At 42.1% G+C, this 18,037-nt stretch overlaps 1 protein-coding gene across 1 annotated transcript in view; it reads right to left on the bottom strand.

Moving 5' to 3' along the window:
* Positions 1 to 18,037, bottom strand: part of LOC122804682 (cholesterol 24-hydroxylase-like) — a 491,057-nt gene that overhangs the window by 351,706 nt on the left and 121,314 nt on the right. The window contains exon 4 of the mRNA XM_044074688.1: positions 6,085 to 6,158. Within this exon, the coding sequence (XP_043930623.1) occupies positions 6,085 to 6,158 (74 nt within the window). The remainder of the gene's footprint in view (positions 1 to 6,084; positions 6,159 to 18,037) is intronic.

Below are 18,037 nucleotides of genomic sequence, written 5' to 3'. Positions count from 1 at the left end.
AGGCTTATAGATGCCCATGGGCAGATAGACTAGTACTTACCTATGAACCTATGGAACCAAGGCCTGTCCCAGTGCCTTTGGCTCCATCAACCCTGACTTCTTCAGTTCCATTGGAAGAGTCTCGGAGCCAACACTGTCTCAATCGGTTCCAAAGGAGAGAGTCAAACCGTCTGTTCTGACCCTGCCTCTTGGGGCTTCGCCATGGATGAGCTTGGTTCCGTCCTCTGGTTTGGAGCCTGCTGCCTCAGCACCAGGAATGTTGCCATCTTCTTCGGAACCAGCAGCTTCCTCGGGTTGAAGCAGCGGTGCCTTCGATGCCATGAGGAGGGTTATGTCATCTAACACACACGTCAGGTCCTTCCTCTTCCTCCCCTAAAGTGCCGTGTTCTGCCTCTACATCGCAGGTCTCTGTGAAGCATGGAGACCCGGAGCCTCAGGTAACCCCATTGGGTGACCCCTGCTCTACTGACACTTCACCAGAAGCCCCCATTGATGAGGTTCTCAGGAAGAGATTATGCAAGAGGAGGCATTTAGATTCCCCTCAGGAATCTTTGACATCAGACACTGACTTACAGGAATCAGAAGGGTCCCCTTCGGAGGATATCTCCTTTGTGGATATCTTGGAAGTCCTAAAGCAGAGGGGTGACTGGCAGTCCATTAGTCCTACTGAGGATGAGTCGGTGCTCCTGAAGGCCTTTGGGTCTCAAACTTCCACCTCCTGGGTTACTCCGCCCTTCGACGAGCTGATGGAATTGGTCGTTTGATGGGCATGGGAGTCTCCTGATTCTATGGAACTGGTCCCTCGGAGGCCTAGCAAATTCATCACCTCCCCCCAAGATAAGATGTTTCTCACTAAGGGAGTCCCCATTGATGCTATGGTGATGGCGGTGTCCACCTAGAAAGAGATGTCAGAAACCTCATCCACTGTCCATCCTCCTAATAATGATTCTAGGACGATGGACAGATATGGGAAACGCATCTTTAGTTCTGCAACATTTGCCATGCGATCGCTTAACTATTTGACTCATTTCACCTGTCTTCAAAGAGATCTCCTGAAAGAGCTTGGAGATACTCTGCAGGGTAATAGTGATGGAGCTGTCTCTGATAAAATGACAGCATATCTTAATATCCTTAATTCCATTGTGAACTCGTCCATGCAGCTCATTTCCTATGCAGCCAATGGTTCCGAGTCGGGCAGCGGGTTCAGCGATAGCTCTTTGGAGACAGTCCTGGATGCGCTTATGCTCCTTTGAGGAAGCCTTAAAGTATTCCTTTGTCAACACCCCATTTGATGGCTCTTCTCTGTTTGAGCCCAAAGTCAATGAGATGCTCACTAGGTGTGAGCAGGAGGGAAAGACTCTATCTGCTGTAGGAGTCTGTTTTTCCACCCCTACCAGACCATACCCCAAAGGGCAGAAAGGTGGAAAAATGTGGTTCCAAAAGTCCCAAGGAGCTTTCCAGAACACATGTAGTGAACCCCCCTCCAGGGGCAGAGGAGGGGGCAATAATGGAAGACGCCGCCCTGGCAGCAGAGGGGGTCCTCAGAACAAGGGTGACAGGGATCAGTTCCTTGGCAAGCCCGACTGTCCTGCTCTGGAGGCAGTCAGGGGTTGCTTGGCTTTGTATCTAGATGCCTGGCTAGGAATTACAACAGATCCTTGGGTACAAAGCATAGTTACCAGAGGATATATCATCCCATTTCTACAAAGTCTGCTGGCCGGCAAAAAAATCCCAGATGTTCCACCTAGTCTCAGGGATTAAGCAGCCATAGAAATTCAGAGGCTGCAGGAAAAGAGTCATCCAGCCAGTCCCAGCAGGATCCGGAACTTACTCCAGATTCTTTTTAGTTCCAAAGAAGACAGGGGACTGGAGGCCCATCTTGGATCTCAGCAAACTCAACACATTTGTAAAGAAGGAGAAGTTCTGGAGGGCCACGCTTCATTCTATTCTCCCATTCCTCAGAATGGGCACAAAATGGCCAGGACATCCAGAGATTATCTGCGTTTCTGGCTGGGAGCCAGTCACTACCAATTCCAAGCACTACCCTTTGCACTCACAACAGCCGCCAGAGTGTTTACCAAATGCATGGCAGTGGTTATGGCTCACTTGAGGCATCTAGGATTCCGAGTGTTTCCGTATCTGGACGACTGGCTCCTTACTGCTGCCTCCAGGCATCAACTAATTCTGTCCAGGGATCACACTCTCAATCTCTGCTCTCAGATAGGCATCACTATCAATTTCGAAAAGTCTGCGTTGTCGCTATCGCAGCATATCTCCTTTATCGGAGCAGAACTAGACACTACCACCAGACAGAATAGCCTCTCTCTGGAACCAGGTCTCAGACATTCTGCAGAGAAGGAAGGTACTGGCCCATCAAGTACTGAAACTCCTAGACACCATGGCAACTACGCTCAAAGCAGTTCCTCTGGGATGAATGCACATGAAGATTCTTCAGTGGTTACTATTCGCCCAGTGGTCATACCAACAACTTCCCATGTCGTTCTTAGTCATGATTACGGACTCTTGCAAGAAGGATCTTCTCTGGTGGTTAACCAGTCAACAACTTACAGTGGGTCGACCATTTGTTCTCCCCCGCCATCAGCCACGGTGACCACAGACGCTTCTCTGATAGGGGGGGGCTTTTTCAGGGAAGAACTGCCCAAGGCACCTGGTCTGAAACAGTCACAGTTGCACATCTATGTTCTGGAGCTGACAGCAGTGCTTTTGGCATTGCAGCACTTTCACAACTCTCTGCCTCTAGGGACAATTGCGATACAGACGGACAACATGTCAGTAGTCTGGTACATCAACAAGCAAGGGGTAACCAGGTTTTATCCCCTGTGTCGAGAGGCCTTGAGAATTTGGCAGTGGGCTGTGTCCACCAGGCCCTTTCTGGTAGCAATGCATATCCCAGGGAAATCTAACGTGATAGCGGACAAATTGAGCAGAGTCATTCTGCTACCACACGAGTGGTCTCTCAAAAACGAAGTTGCGGAGAAGATTTTCCACAGATGGGGCCAACCTTGCTGCAATCTGTTTGCATTCCCTATGAATGCCAAATGCAGAAGCTACTTTGCCCTGAATTCCCCCACCAGGGGACAGCCCAAGGGACTTGCTCTTACATGATTGGCCCCGGGACTCCTGTATGCCTTTCCACCTATAACCCTGATTCCCAAGTTCTTGCAGAAAACCAAAGCCCTCGGAAGGACTGTAATCATAATAGCCCCTCTTTGGCCTCATCAGATTTGGTTCCCCTTCCTCTGACTCTATCAACTGGAGGAACCTTGGATTCTGGACCCAGTTCCAAACCTACTGACACATTCGTCAGGGGCCCTCCATCCCGCTCTTTGTTCCCTCAGACTGACAGCTTGGCTGCTCCAATTCCCTTCCTAGCCAGGTCACACGATTTTTCTTCAGAGGTACAGCACATTCTTGTATCTTCACATAAGGCTTCTACTAGAAAGTTGTATGCTAGTAAATGGAAGCAATTTCCCTTTTGGGCTTCTCAAAACAACATTGATCCCTATGTGGCCCTGATTGCTAGTGTCCTAGAATTTCTCTCTAAGCTTTTTCATGAAGGTGCTGCAGCTGCCACTATTAGAGTGCAAATGGCTGCCATCTTGAATTTTCATCTTGGAGCTGAGGGTTCTAACTTAATGTTTCACAGATTATGTCAGGCCTTCCTTAAGGGCACCATTCATGTTAGGCCTCCTGTTAGACAGCCCTTTACTCCCTAGAATCTAAATTTTCTGCTGTCCTGGATTATTCTTCCCCCCTTTGAACCCGCATCATCCTATCAGTTGAAGTTTCTCTCCTGGAAGACTATTTTCTTGGTGGCCATTACCTCAGCATGCAGGGTATCTGAGCTTCAAGCCCTTTCTATCAAACCACCGTATTTCGTGTTTCATCTGGACAGGGTTTCACTGAGGACTAATCCTTCATTTTTGCCAAAAGTGTGTTCTGAGACCAATCTGAACCAAACTATTGAACTTCCAACCTTTTTCCATAATTATTCTAATCAGTTGGAACACATGTTGCATAAACTTGATGTCCACAGACAATTGAGATAATATTTGGACAGGACAAAGGAATTTAGAAGATCTGACCAACTTTTTGTAGCTTATGCTGATGCTAATAAAGGATTACCAGTTTCTAAAGTTACCCTTTCTAAGTGGTTAACTGCATTAAATTTGTCTACACTTCAGCGAACCAAACATTAGAATATGGAGTGAAGGTCCATTCAACTAGAGCCGTCTCCACGTCTTCGGCTTATACAGCTCGTTTACCTTTGGACACTATATGTGCCGCTGCTACTTGGTCTAAGCCTCATACCTTTATCACTCATTACAAAGTGGACAGGGCTTCCTTTGGTTCCACTGTTCTCAGGAATATACTCTTGTGAGCCACCCAGGATTAGGGTGCTTGAGACGCTACCCACTTGTAAGAATAAATGGTGAGATTGAACAACTTCACATAAAGAAGTTATGTACTTACCATAACGTTCCATGTGAGTTGTTCATCTCGCCTTTATTCTTACATTCCCTCCACCATCCCCCTCCAGGGTCTCGAAGAACGGGTAGACTTGGGGTCTGGTAGTCTTGTTCTGGGATTCTTACTCCGGCTGGAGTATTTACTGAGTTATTCTTGCTATTGCTGAGTTCAGCAAACTAGATCTGGAATAGGACAGAGAGCATCATGGGATAGGGGCCTGGCCTTGAGCTACTCTGAGATCTTTAGCTAGTAAAGCGGCCGACTTGGAGCCTATGGCTCGGCTCCGTACCCAGTTGTAAGAATAAAAGCGAGATGAACAACTTACATGGAACGTTATGGTAAGTACATAACTTCTTTTTTTCTGGCAAATAAGTGACTGAAGTCACTAAATAGTGACAGACATTTAAGTTTCAAACTTTAGTATCTTTCAGAAAATGGTTTCTAACACATTGTTGTAGCATTTTCCCAAGTTTATACGAGCAATATTTAAAACTGGTCTTTAATGCTTGGGCATTTGTCCCGGTCGTTATTGTATGCTTTGTACAGACTTCTTGTGCTAACAGGTTAAGAAGTTTGTCTTATGGGGTGTATTACTTCCTATTATGTACACATTTATGATTTGCAATTGTTTAAGCACCTGTCTTAAAACTAATTCTGTTGTCTAGGTGTAAGGCTGGGTGAGCATGTATTACTTGAATTTTATACAGTTGTCTGAAAATATGAATAATCCCATATTAAGTCTGTCTGTGTATGCATAGAGCTCTTAATAAATACATGATCTAAAACAATGCCCTCTCTTTGTGTAGCTGAACATGTGTGGGCGTGTTCATTAATGTGCTTATTTTAACATGCATATGTTATGTTAATTAGGTGTCCCTGATTTTAAGGTCCTTTGTCCCTGATTCTCTCATCTGGAGGTTGAGAGGTATGCTGAAAGATTCTGCCAAGCCAAGAACACTATTTAACCTATCTGGAAGTTAGCACAGAGGATTATGATTCTGAACTGAAATAAGCTGCTTACTATAGTCAAGGGTACAGACTGATTCTTTCCACCTCCATTTACTGCACTTTATGACTCCCAGCAAGTCACTTAACCAGGCAGTGTACCCAGATTGGCCTTATTTGTTTAATGAATGTATAAAATGAAATAAAGCCATTGACTCTGTGCATGGTTGCCAGGCATCTGTTTAAATGATTATGTGTTTACTGATTATGATGACCATTTAAATGATCTGACCACTTTTGCCACAGTGGCATACTCAGAAAGAATACAAGGCAATCATGCTTTGTACTACAATCAAAGAATGTTTATCATTCTGCCCCAGTAACTAGCCTAGAATCCTTGTAGCGCTTCTCCCTGTTTCAATAGCGGAGCTGAGTATGATGCATCAGTCTTACTTACCGTACACCAAACAAAGAAAACAAGAGGTTATATACATAAGGATCCTTAGGGTATTCTGAAGACATCATGTATTTCTGAAAAAAAAAACTTACTTACCGTACACCAAACAAAGAAAACAAGAGGTTATATACATAAGGATCCTTAGGGTATTCTGAAGACATCATGTATTTCTGAAAAAAACACGTACTTACCGTACACCAAACAAAGAAAACAAGAGGTTATATACATAAGGATCCTTAGGGTATTCTGAAGACATCATGTATTTCTGAAAAAAAAAACACAGGAATAAAGCCATCCATTGAAATTAGCACAAATAACAGTTTCTTAACATTTTTTTAACAAAGATGTGTAACATAGAACTATAAATGCATTCTTGATGTTGTCTGAATATAATCTTTTACTATGACTTTCTGGGTATAACAACTCCAGACCCTTATATCTTAGAATGATTCTCTGTGCTATTGTACACTGGACTGATGATATACTGTGCAGTGATCTGTGCCAATACTCCTGCCAGACTGTGTTTTTCAATAGTAGGCAACTATCACCAGTGGGCACCAACTGCAGAGGAAAACATTGCAAGGGTGTGGATATGATATATTACTTTAGTAAAGATAGCAGGAGAGAAAATGAATAGCACTGCTTTAGTTAGATTGAGTTCCAGCTCTCCTTCACCTCACTACTTAGAACCAAAAGTCTTAAGTTTGCAAGGAAAAGCCTTCAGTAGAAAGATAAATCAAGGGGCTAAATCATAAAGACTTTGCAGAACATCTCAAATCCTTGTTCTTCTTACTATTGTGCAGACTGCTAAGAGGCAACCTCTGTTTTCCATACACATACCATTAACATACCCTATCCTGCCAGACCTATTACACATTTGAAAGCCCAATGGTATTGTGAACACCTGGTCAAGGGATTCCAATCTCTTTTGCAACATAAATAGAACACGTTGGAGGAACAGGTATGTATTACATTGAATACTACCTCTGTGGAACCGTATTCTGTTCAATATAAAGAAAATTACTTTTCTTACTCTGTTCACACATAATTTGGATGAATGAATGGGAAACCAAAAATTCCCCCCTGGTTTAGCACCCATGCTCCTCATGGATAGGGGCAATAAGTAAATGTCCCAACATATAATTGTTCTGTGCACCTTAAAGTTATTCAAACAAAAAATTCAAGGGCCAAAAAACTACCAGGGAAATGCAGGTGTACGCTTCGTAGATCCTTGTAGATAAATATCACAGTAAGTACCTATGAACCTATGACAACTGGTGTAACTGAAGAGTACTGTGACACATTAAAAATGGTATTTCAGGCCTTAGAGTAATGCCCCTAGTACCCTAAGCATGCTTTGGAGTAATTTTATGCCCCTAGTACCCAAAGCACGCTATGCAGTACATCCATGACTGCTGCCTATGCTATCTACCAGCCTTGTTAAAGTCATACTATAAATAAAGTCTTCACTACTGTATAATTACAGGTTCAAAGACTGTGAACTATGAATACAGCCATCTAAATATTAGAGCATTTCTGCTAAACACTGTGTGTATGTGTGTGTGTGTGTGTGTGTGTGTGTGTGTGTGTGTGTGTGTGTGTGTGTGTGTGTGTGTGTGTGTGTGTGTGCATGTGTGTTTATGAGTGTGTTTTTTTGTTTGTGTTTGTCCACGTGTGCATGTGTTTGTGTTTGCATATGTGCTTGTGTGTATTTGTGCTTGTGTGTGTGTACATACGTGTGTGTGTGTGTATATGAGTGCTTGTTTGTCTGTGTGTGTGTGTGTGTGTGTGTGTGTGTGTGTGTGTGTGTGTGTGTGTGTGTGTGCTTTTGTGTGTGTGTGTGTATGTGTGCATTTGTGTGTGTATGAGTGCTTGTGTGTTTGCTTTTGTGTGTGTGTGTGTGTGTGTGTGTGTGTGTGTGTGTGTGTGTGTGTGTGTGTGTGTGTGTGTGTGTGTGTGTGTGTGTGTGTGTGTGTGTGTGTGTGTGTGTGTGTGCCTAATGCATGACATGTACTGTGGTAACCACCACAATTAGCTAGTGCTCAGCCCACTCCAACCTCTCCCAAAGAGGAGAAAAGAAGTCATTGCTCATTCTAACCTTTCCTGTGCTGACTAGATGATCAGTTTCCTGGTTGGATTTCTGCATTCTTGTTAATTGTGCCTCAGGTTGAAATTCAGTGGCTGTACTTCTGAGCTGGTCAGTCTAGTTGTCACTTAAAAGTAATGAATCCCAAGTGTACAGATGTTAATAAAATCACTGATGCAGACCTATTGCACTGCTGTACATGCCTGTTTACATTGTGTGGCAGATACATTACTCTCTATAAACAGGACGCAATCATTAGCAATGCATCCTAACCTGATGTTAAGATTTACTTCCACAGAGGTAAGACTTTTCAAGTTTACCAGCCGTTAATTTTTTCCTTGCTAAATGAGTAAGCCCACTAGAGTCATTAATTTTCTTCCTGGGGAGGACATGGCTGCACAAATCTCATGATGTGACTAGCTCACCTCTGCACTTCATTTTACTTATTATATTTAATCTCTCCTGTACACTGAAGACATTTTGCTATAGCCTTTTACTGTAAGAGTGCACACTACTGCCCCCCCCCCATTTTTCTCTTCCTATTGTACTCCTAGGTCAGTTACTTAAAACTACTTTCTTTCTCTTGGAAAAGCTTTACCTATATACCTGCTGCCCATACTTGTATTCTTCTTCCCTATAGAAGTGGTGGTCCCTTTTACCAGACTGTACTACATTAGTAGCACAAGATTTCTAGTTATTAGGAAGATCCTGCGATACACTGACCTTTGATTTTCCTGATAGTTTTTTTGGAAGCTGGCCTGGTCCGGTTTTCCATTCTTTCCTTCTAAATGTGCACAGACTCTTTTGCCCTGTGGAGAATGTTCTCTTTTGAGGCAATTCAGTTCTGCGTAGTTGTGTCCATACATACCTTTTATGCCCTACGTTTGTGTGGGGAGCATAAATGTGACATACAGAGCATACAAGATCATTAGGCCGAGTGTCAGCCTGCCCTGGGTGGGAGATCCCTTCTGTTTTGGATACTGCAACAGTGAATAGAAGGACATCTACTCTTATGGTGAAATTTTACACAACTGTACTTTCTATGGTCAATCACTAACTTATAAAATGCGGAGAAACTAGTTTTGTGCTAGTTCTATACTTGTAACAGTGCATACATTTTTCTTTCTCTTAGCTACTTGAAGACAATCATTCTAAGAATCCAATGGTTGTTTTGTTTTTTTGCAAAACAAAATAACTCTGCATTTGCATATGTAAATGTATGATGGACTGTGTAGTATAAAAGGAAATACAAGACAGGAATCTATAAATGTTCAGGAAAAAAAAGATGATTTTCCATTTAAAACTTCTACTTCATGTTTTTATTTTGAGCATGCCAGTCCCCTGAACCTATCTTCCCGGCATTTTTCCTTATGTATTGCCTAAGATGATTCAGACGGTCTGTCATTTCTTTGTGCATTTGTTCTATTATACTCCTTCAATACTGCTCTAATAAAGTATTTTTCTCCTTAGATTGTGATCTTTCTAAATATTGTGTGTATGTTTACTCTATTTTATTATCTCCATCCTGCTTTCTAGTTAAAGTAACCCCTCTCTCTAAATCATTGTCTCTTTCGGGTAACACCTTGTAAGCCAGCAACAGGATTCCACAGAAATACATTTATTTGTAGTTCTCTGAACCAGAATCACCACATTTCAGCAAGCAAACCCTTTGACAATCAGCACCTTAAGGTACTAAAAGAAAGACAGTGACATCTATTACCCCAGAGTATGTTGAGGCACCTTCCATGAAGAATTAAATTTAAAAGAAAAAGAAAATACCTATGTAGCATAGTGCAACATTATAAAAAAATATATTTTTAAGGCTTCTAACCTATGAGGTTTTTGTTCTCAAAACAGTAACACCTCATTTTCTTTATTTTCCTTTCTCACCGTTATGTATCCTCAGTCAAACTCGAAAACCTACTGTAACCTTCCCTGTAATGTTAGGGTAGTAACAGCACTCCAATGAGCAAATGAGCAAAGCAAAATAAATGTATACAGTAGCTCAGTCTGTTAAATGCCTTGCATACACAACATTTTATGGCACAGATGGTGTAGAGGTACGTTGGTGTGAATGTTGTGCACAGGGTCCTGGGTTTCAGACTACGAAGTGATTACTTTTACACACCTATGAACCTATAGAAAATTCACCCCGGGGATCACTCCAGTAGCTCTACTCAACAGAAGCACTGGGAACTAAGGTTGGGTGGCATGATGCCATGGTAATCCTATGGGATAGGCTTGTGAAGGCTCCAGGGCCATTAGCCTAGTACACACCTAGTTGGTCTCCTATCTAGCCTTCTGGAAGTATTATTACCTTTACTCTTTTTTATCTCTCTTTCACTGATTGTTTTCCACAGTACTGTCTACTTTATGCTAGTAGGATCTGCACCAGTCGCATGCTTTTGTGCTCACTCTGCTCCCCTACTCTACCTCCAATTCCCAACCACCCCTCCTACTCTATATTTATACTCATCTAATCCCACCCGATTACTCCCAATAAGAACTTTACACAAAATAAACCCCAAGCTTACCCTATCTGTACAGCAATATCTACTTATTTCTCACTCCACTCATTCTCATTTACTCACTTAAACCAGTCATTTCACACTCCATTCTCTCTTTCCGTCTCCCTAGCTGACCAACTATTTATACCAGTTCCAGCTACCCCTTCCCTCCCACTCTCTTTACTTCCACATTTTTTTCTTTTTACCACCATTCTATTTTCTCTTTCCTTTAATTTTATCAGTAATCTCCCACCTTGCTACCCTATCCACATTCTCAAATCACTCACACAAGCCAACCCCCCTTTTTTCAGCCAAAACACCCCATACCCCTGCTACCAAACTCCACAATCACTTCCTCTCATCTCAACCCTTTTTTTTTTCTTCCCTCTACTCCCTTCTTTTAGATCATGCCATCTGTTCAAAAATGTTTAAACCTTCTTCCATACCAGTTCAACCCACTCTCATATATCCTCAGCAGGCTTTTAAAATTTCCCACGGCTTTGTCTCACCATGTCATATACTCCCATTATACTACTATTCTTCCTTCATACGTCTGGCCCGCGTAACCTCTCCTCATTCCCTCTTGCAGACTCCATACACATTATCATACCACCAACACACACACACACACACACACACACACACGCACACACACACACACACACACACACACACACACACACACACACACACACACACACACACACACACACACACACACACACACACAAACACACACGAGCGCACACACACACACACACACACACACACACACACATGCGCATGCACATACATACACACGCGCATGTACATACACACAGACATACACACGCACACACACATGCACACACACACACACACACACACACACACACACACACGAACACACGAGCACACAGACACAGACACAGACACACGCACGCACACACACACACACACACACACACACACACACACACTCTATCAACTAATCCACGTTTTTCTCCTTTCTCTCATCATACATTCCTAATAGCTCAGTCTTTTCCCTAGTACCTGTAACCATGTCTTCAAATACACCATTGTACTGTCATAGCCAAACTGTCCAAAACTAGGATATGACAACAAAGCAATATAAATTAGCTCATCCCCCACCTCTACTTCACATACAGCTAAGTGGCAATATACATCCCAAGCCAGGTCCCATAGACCTCCAACCTACAAGTCAAACAGTCCCCCCTCAAACCAACAGAACTATCCTCCCCCACAGAGGCTCCTCTTTCAGATAAATATCATGAGTGTTTGAAATAAAATCACAGAATTCCTAGTTTCTAATCTAAAGCAAGTAAAATGGAGCAACCTCAAATATCTTCCCCCAGATGACACCAAAGCCAGCTTCAATAACACCTTCCTAAATATTCTAAATGAACATGTCCCTCTAAGAAATAAACATGTTAAGTCAAACCCAGCCCCTCTGCTTATCCAAAAGCACTAAGCAAAAAAATGAAGCAGAAGAACAAAGCCTGGAAAGCTTGGTCAATAATAAACCCAGAATAACTATCAGACTTCTAGACAGCTGCAAAATCTTGCCGAATATTGTATAAGAACAGATAAAAAATACTACTGAGAGTTCCAAATATCAGCTCGTGCAATACTACTGAGAGTTCCAAATATCAGCTCGTGTGTACCCAAATCAATTTTGGTCAGCTGTAAATCTGATAGTAAGCACTAGACACTCTTACATAACCTACCCCAATTACAAACAAAGTTAATGACCCCCAAAACATCCCTAATCTATTTAATGCCCATTTCAGTCTCCATCCGACTTAGTAAGTCAAGCTCTCCTACCCACACATTCCATCCCACACTATAAACCTTCCTTATATTTTCTTCTTTAAACCAGTCCCTATTACAGCCACTAAAAAAGATTATGGTAAAATTAACCCCCCACATCTCCAGCATCAAACAATATACCAGCCAAATGTCTTAAAATAACTGCCAAGACAATAGACCTCCCACTATCCTACATTTATTTATTTATTTAACATTTGTTAACCGGGAAACTCCGACTTGGGATGAGCCGATTTCAGTGGTGGCCCAGGGAGAAATGCTCCAGACGCATGTCTTTATAACATGGGAGGAAACCGGAGCACCTGGAGGAAACCCACACGAACACAGGGAGGACATGCAGAGTCTGCACAGAAGGCACCCCAGCCGAGAATCGAACTGAAGAACCTCTTGCTGTGAAGCAACAATGCTACCACTGCACCACATCCCCTTACTTTAGAAGAAAATGCTATATACCACCCTTCCTCAAAGTTGGAAACTCTACTGACATCACCAGCTATAGACATATCATCATACTACCCCCCACTAAAACCCTAGAAAAATACATTCAAACACAGCTACTTTATCATACCACACAATTTTCCCTACTATCCTCTTCACAACATGATTTCTGATACCATACCATGGGACTACCTCTGTCCTACACAAGTTCCTTAATACAGTCAACTTAAGTACGAATGAAGGCAATCTTGTTATCAGTCCTCTTCCTTGACCTATCATAGGCCTTCAACACAGTCTCCCATCCCATTCTGCTACTAAACTCTTTCTTCTAGGACTCAACAACCAAGCTCTGACTTGGTTCCATAGTTATTTATCTCACATACACCTCAAGCAGTTAAGTGGCAACATGAGCTCTCCACATTCCTACCTGTAACAGCAGGAGTACATAAAGGTTCTATTTTTGGCCCCTTGCTCTTTAACATTTTCATCCATGACCTTTCAAACACAACAAAGAATGCATAATTAATGCAATATTCCACCATCATCTGCTCAGCAAAAAGCCTAGATAACTTACAATAGATAGCAACAGGATTCCCCCATCTTACTGGAAAACTGGCTAGCAAAATCCCAATTATTTCTTAATCCCCCCCCAAAAAATGAAAACATATTATTTTCACTTCTAAACAACTAGTCACACAAAAAAATCCGTTTTCCATTACCTCCACAAAAACACAATAATTGAACTTCTACCACATACTAAAACTGACAGACATTTATATTGATGAAAATGTAAAATTTGATTATCATATATAGCATTCAATCAAAAATCTCATCAAGAATTAGGCTCCCTCTACAGAGCCAAACCTTTCTTGACCAATTCTGCTAAAACATATTGCCACTACTCTCCTACCTAGACTGCCCTGCTCAGCACCAATATTTACCAACATACAATGCACCCTATTGAACAAGTTAAACCAATGGTATAACAAGATTGCCAGATTTGCTACAAACCATCCCTAAAAGACTCATCATTGCACACTACTCAAAGAATTAAACTGGCTTGAACTCCCCCCACCATCTTATACACTCTCAAACCTCATAACGCATGACCTCACACTAGAAAAATGTCCAACTCTTGATGATCTCATCCAACTTATACACCCCAATTAGGCGTCTCCAGTCTATTGATACATTTTACATTGGAGTCTCTAAATCTAACAACTCTGCAGGTGACTCTTTCTCCCTTCTCATTTTACATCTCCAAAATCTGGAATGACATTCTCCTCTCTCTTAGGCAAGAACACTCCAGACTCAATTTCAAAACAAAGTTAAAATTTTATGTAGTTAACAATAGAATATGCCACTGCTCCTCCTCTGGATAGCACATAAGATGAAGAGGTATAACTCAACCTTCAGTCCAAACTCCAGCTTCTTTTACTTTCTTTAACTAATAGCCAAAACTTCAACATACTACAGCAACTGCCTCTCGCCATTCTTGCTAACTCTCACATCTTTGCCAAATATTTTCTTTTTCTTTTAGCTGTGACTGACCTATACTATATATTATTTTCTTTATTATGACACTCCTTTTCCCCACTTTGCTTTTTTCTCTCCTCTTCCATTTACTCTCTCTGTCTTATAGCTGTCTTACCCTTTGCACAATTCCGGCTGCTATAAAACTCTAATATGTTTCTGATTCATATTTTTCTGCAACTCCTACCCGAAAACAATTTGTAAGCTCTCTAGATGTTTTCCTGTTATTAATTTCTTTTGCCCAACCATTTTATTGTTTAATGTAATTTCTGACAAGATGTTAAGTTATCTACTCTAATGTTACTGTCTCTAAATTCTGTAGTGTTTTTATTATTAATTCCATCATCTACAATAAGTTATATGGAGCTTTTCTCCCCAGGCATCTGCTGAAAAGGGGCCAATTTGTGTATCCATTGGACTATCCTAGTAAGCAAAGGCAATAAATACATAAAATAAATAAATGTATGTGAGCTTTGTGAACTACGTGAGCTTTTCTATCCAGGCCTCTGCTGAAAGGTGGCTTTGCTCAGTCAGGCTTTCCATAGTAATCAATGGCAAACAAATAAATACTTACATGTTTTAATTACTTATTTATTGTGGATATTTTTATTCTCTCGTCTCTCATGACTATCAAACCCCTCCAGCCAGTGTTAGCCTATTCATTATCCCATCCAATGGCATCTAAGTAACCCGGCAAGAAAACAAGGAATAATTGATTTTGACTACCATCTGGCAGGGTTAGGAGGCTTTTTATGTTTTATAACTCTACCTGCCATAGCAGGTGGGTGGTATACCACTAACACAGAGCTTGTAGTAGTGACCCAGAATCCACACCTGCTATATACTGCTTGGCAGGCTTAGTGCCTCTCTTCAGCCCATTTCTGCAGCTTACTGCCCAGCCTGTGCCAGACGGCAGCTGCACAGCAGGCTAAACTGTGTCAATCTTCCCAAGATAGATAAAATAACCTCGGCTGCTCACAAATATCCCTGTCACTAGCTTTTCTATTATACAGATAGTTAGTCTAACTCTGGCTCACAGGGCTCACATCAGTTTTTGTTTCACAGCCTGCTTCCTGCATTGGACTTGATACTTTTCCCAAAATCATAATTTATCAAATCACATTCTGTGGAAATACTGTTGCTTATATAAATAAATGTATCTGGGGAAAAAATAAAAAAAGTCTTTGCCTCTGGGGAGATGAGCTTCTGGGCAACCCATTTTGGGAGAATTGCATCCCTATACTCCTATTACTTAATATACATAGGTTCATAGGTGTGTACTAGGCTAATGGGCCTGGAGCCTTTACAAGCCTAGCCCATAGGATAACCCTGGCATCGTGCCAGCCGACCTTAGTCAAGACAGCTGTTCTTCAAGAACAATATATGTTATACTTTACAGAAATCTCACAGCGAGGAATCATCCCACTGGTGCAGCATGAGGGTGTCTGCCTGCAGCTTCAGTGACCTATGATTGAATAGTCACCTGGGAAGCAGGAAGGTGAGCCAGGGGGAATAGTCTTGAGAAGATGATGGTTACCTTACCCATTCTGGATGGAGGGTGTTGTTTTTTTTCACTCGAGCAGAGGCTAGACAGCAGCATTATTGCCATGTAGTATACGCATATGCACAGAGGAGACGGCAGATGTTAGAACACCATAGGAGGATGCTGTGATGAGTGAGTGTGTATATGTCACTGCACGCCCTCACCATTTGGGAAGTTTATGGAATACAAAAAAGGTCGCTTCAGTCAGGAACAGGTAATTCCTGGTCCAGATGCCTTCAACTGCTCCCCCTCCAAAGATGGCATTCTGTGCCAGCCGTGGCCAGAGTGTTGGCTCTAGTCCAGCGGCAAACATCAGTCAGAGAGGTTGGTGAGTAGGATAGGCACCAATCCCTGAAGATGGCCATCTTGACCAAAGTGACAAAAAATTTAAAAAATCACAGAGATATGTTTCAAGCAAAATAACCCTTTCTGTACCTTCTGCCAAATGTGCTCAAAGCATGTGAAATTGGTCACTTACACCCATTCATTCACTTCCTGATGTTTGCTTTATCCTATTTAGGGTTGCTGCAGCCTATCCTGGCACTCTAGAGGAGCTAGGCAATGACCCAATCCTTGCAGGACGGACACACAGACACACACACACACACACACACACACACACACACACACACACACACACACACACACACACACACACACCCCTTACAGGCAGTTTAGAGATTCATCAATTCACCTGTCAACATGTGTTTATTTAGGATGCAGATGAAAACCCACAAAAATGCATGAAAAATAAGCAGGCTGCTCACTTTCACCTTGTTTTGTCATAGGTCATAGGTTTGTAGGTTCATAAGTAAGCATTAAACAGATGGCCTGAATGATCATACAGAGCCTCACCATACACCCTAGTGAATAGCTGGTAGATTTACACTCATTCTTGATAAAGGTCATATTACTAATCCTAAGAGTAAATGTTAATGAAACTATCCAATCAGGAAGACCTAAATTTTGAAAAGGCCAATGTGTTACACCATTTAACATACAAAGGAAGTTTGTAACACAGTGAGTCTGACACTCCAAAAAGTCCTCATTATGTTGCGATGAAAGCTGCAAAATAAGTGTTTTTTAAGAATGGCAGTGATTCTCACATAAAGAATTGCCTTGGAGACAAGACAGAGACAACTACATAGTGGTTGATATGAGATGTTAAAAAGTGAAAGACATTTTGGTCTATCTGGGTTTAAAATAGTCTTTTGGTTAGAAAAGATTCTTTCAAGATGGGCTCTGTGTTTAAAATAGAGATGAAGTGTTGTATTTAGTTCAGTGATTGGCCAAACAAGCCTGGCTCCATGTCACAGAAGGATGGAGTCCTTAACGGCAACCAGACAACTGGGGTTCAATTAGTGGCCGTGGCACTTGGTGGGGGGGCAGGCACAGAGGGAGAGGAATGAAGAAGAGTAGCCTGCCTACCTCTCTTGGGGTGGGATGAGGACAGTAGTTGGTACTTGAGCACATAACACAGTGTGATTTTTTTTTTCCCGTGGAAATTAGGGAAACCACTTCCCATAGTTAAGTGAAAGGGCAGTGCTGCTGGCTAACAAAGTCCCTTGTGGTAATGAGTGAAGACCAGAATGGGCAACCCATCGTACGCCCCCCTTCAGCTCCATAAACTGGGCGTCTATTAGGAACATACGGCTTAAGGCGAAAAATGCTCAAATTGCCAACAGCTACCTGAGCAACAGCTTCTTCCAGTTGATCCTCACCCCAGAGATGGGAATGAATGGACCAATCAGCCAGGAAAAGGCTGATGGTTAACAGCCAGTGAGGCAATACAGTGTTAAAAAAAATGACTGGCCTAATAATGGAAGAACACAGGGGGGACTATGACATCTCTGATTTTTTTTTTAATTTACTTATAGAGTATTAATCTGCTAATCTGCGTGGACCTATTTCAGACTCAGCCTGGGAGGACTGCCTGGTTAAGTGACGTACTCAGTGCCACACAGAAGGCAAATGGTGGTCATGGGTATCAAACCCTGCACCACAGGAACCAGCTCATCAATAGATCAGTGTCAGTCCTTTGCATGAGCTGACATACAGTACACAGGATTAGACATCTAGAGGATATACCTTTCATTATTAAGTGAGCAATTTGTAAACATTTCCTTACCTGATCAAGGGACAATTTGTTATTAATGAGTGTGCCTAGATGTTTAAAGGCCTTAAGCTGGGATCCATTTTTAATATGCAGT

This window comes from Protopterus annectens, chromosome 6.part0 (genome assembly GCF_019279795.1).
Source record: "Protopterus annectens isolate FY-2018-M chromosome 6.part0, PAN1.0, whole genome shotgun sequence".
Lineage (NCBI taxonomy): Eukaryota > Metazoa > Chordata > Ceratodontiformes > Protopteridae > Protopterus > Protopterus annectens.
Note: the sequence above shows the minus strand (reverse complement) of the source record. Positions and strands in the feature narration are given on the sequence as shown.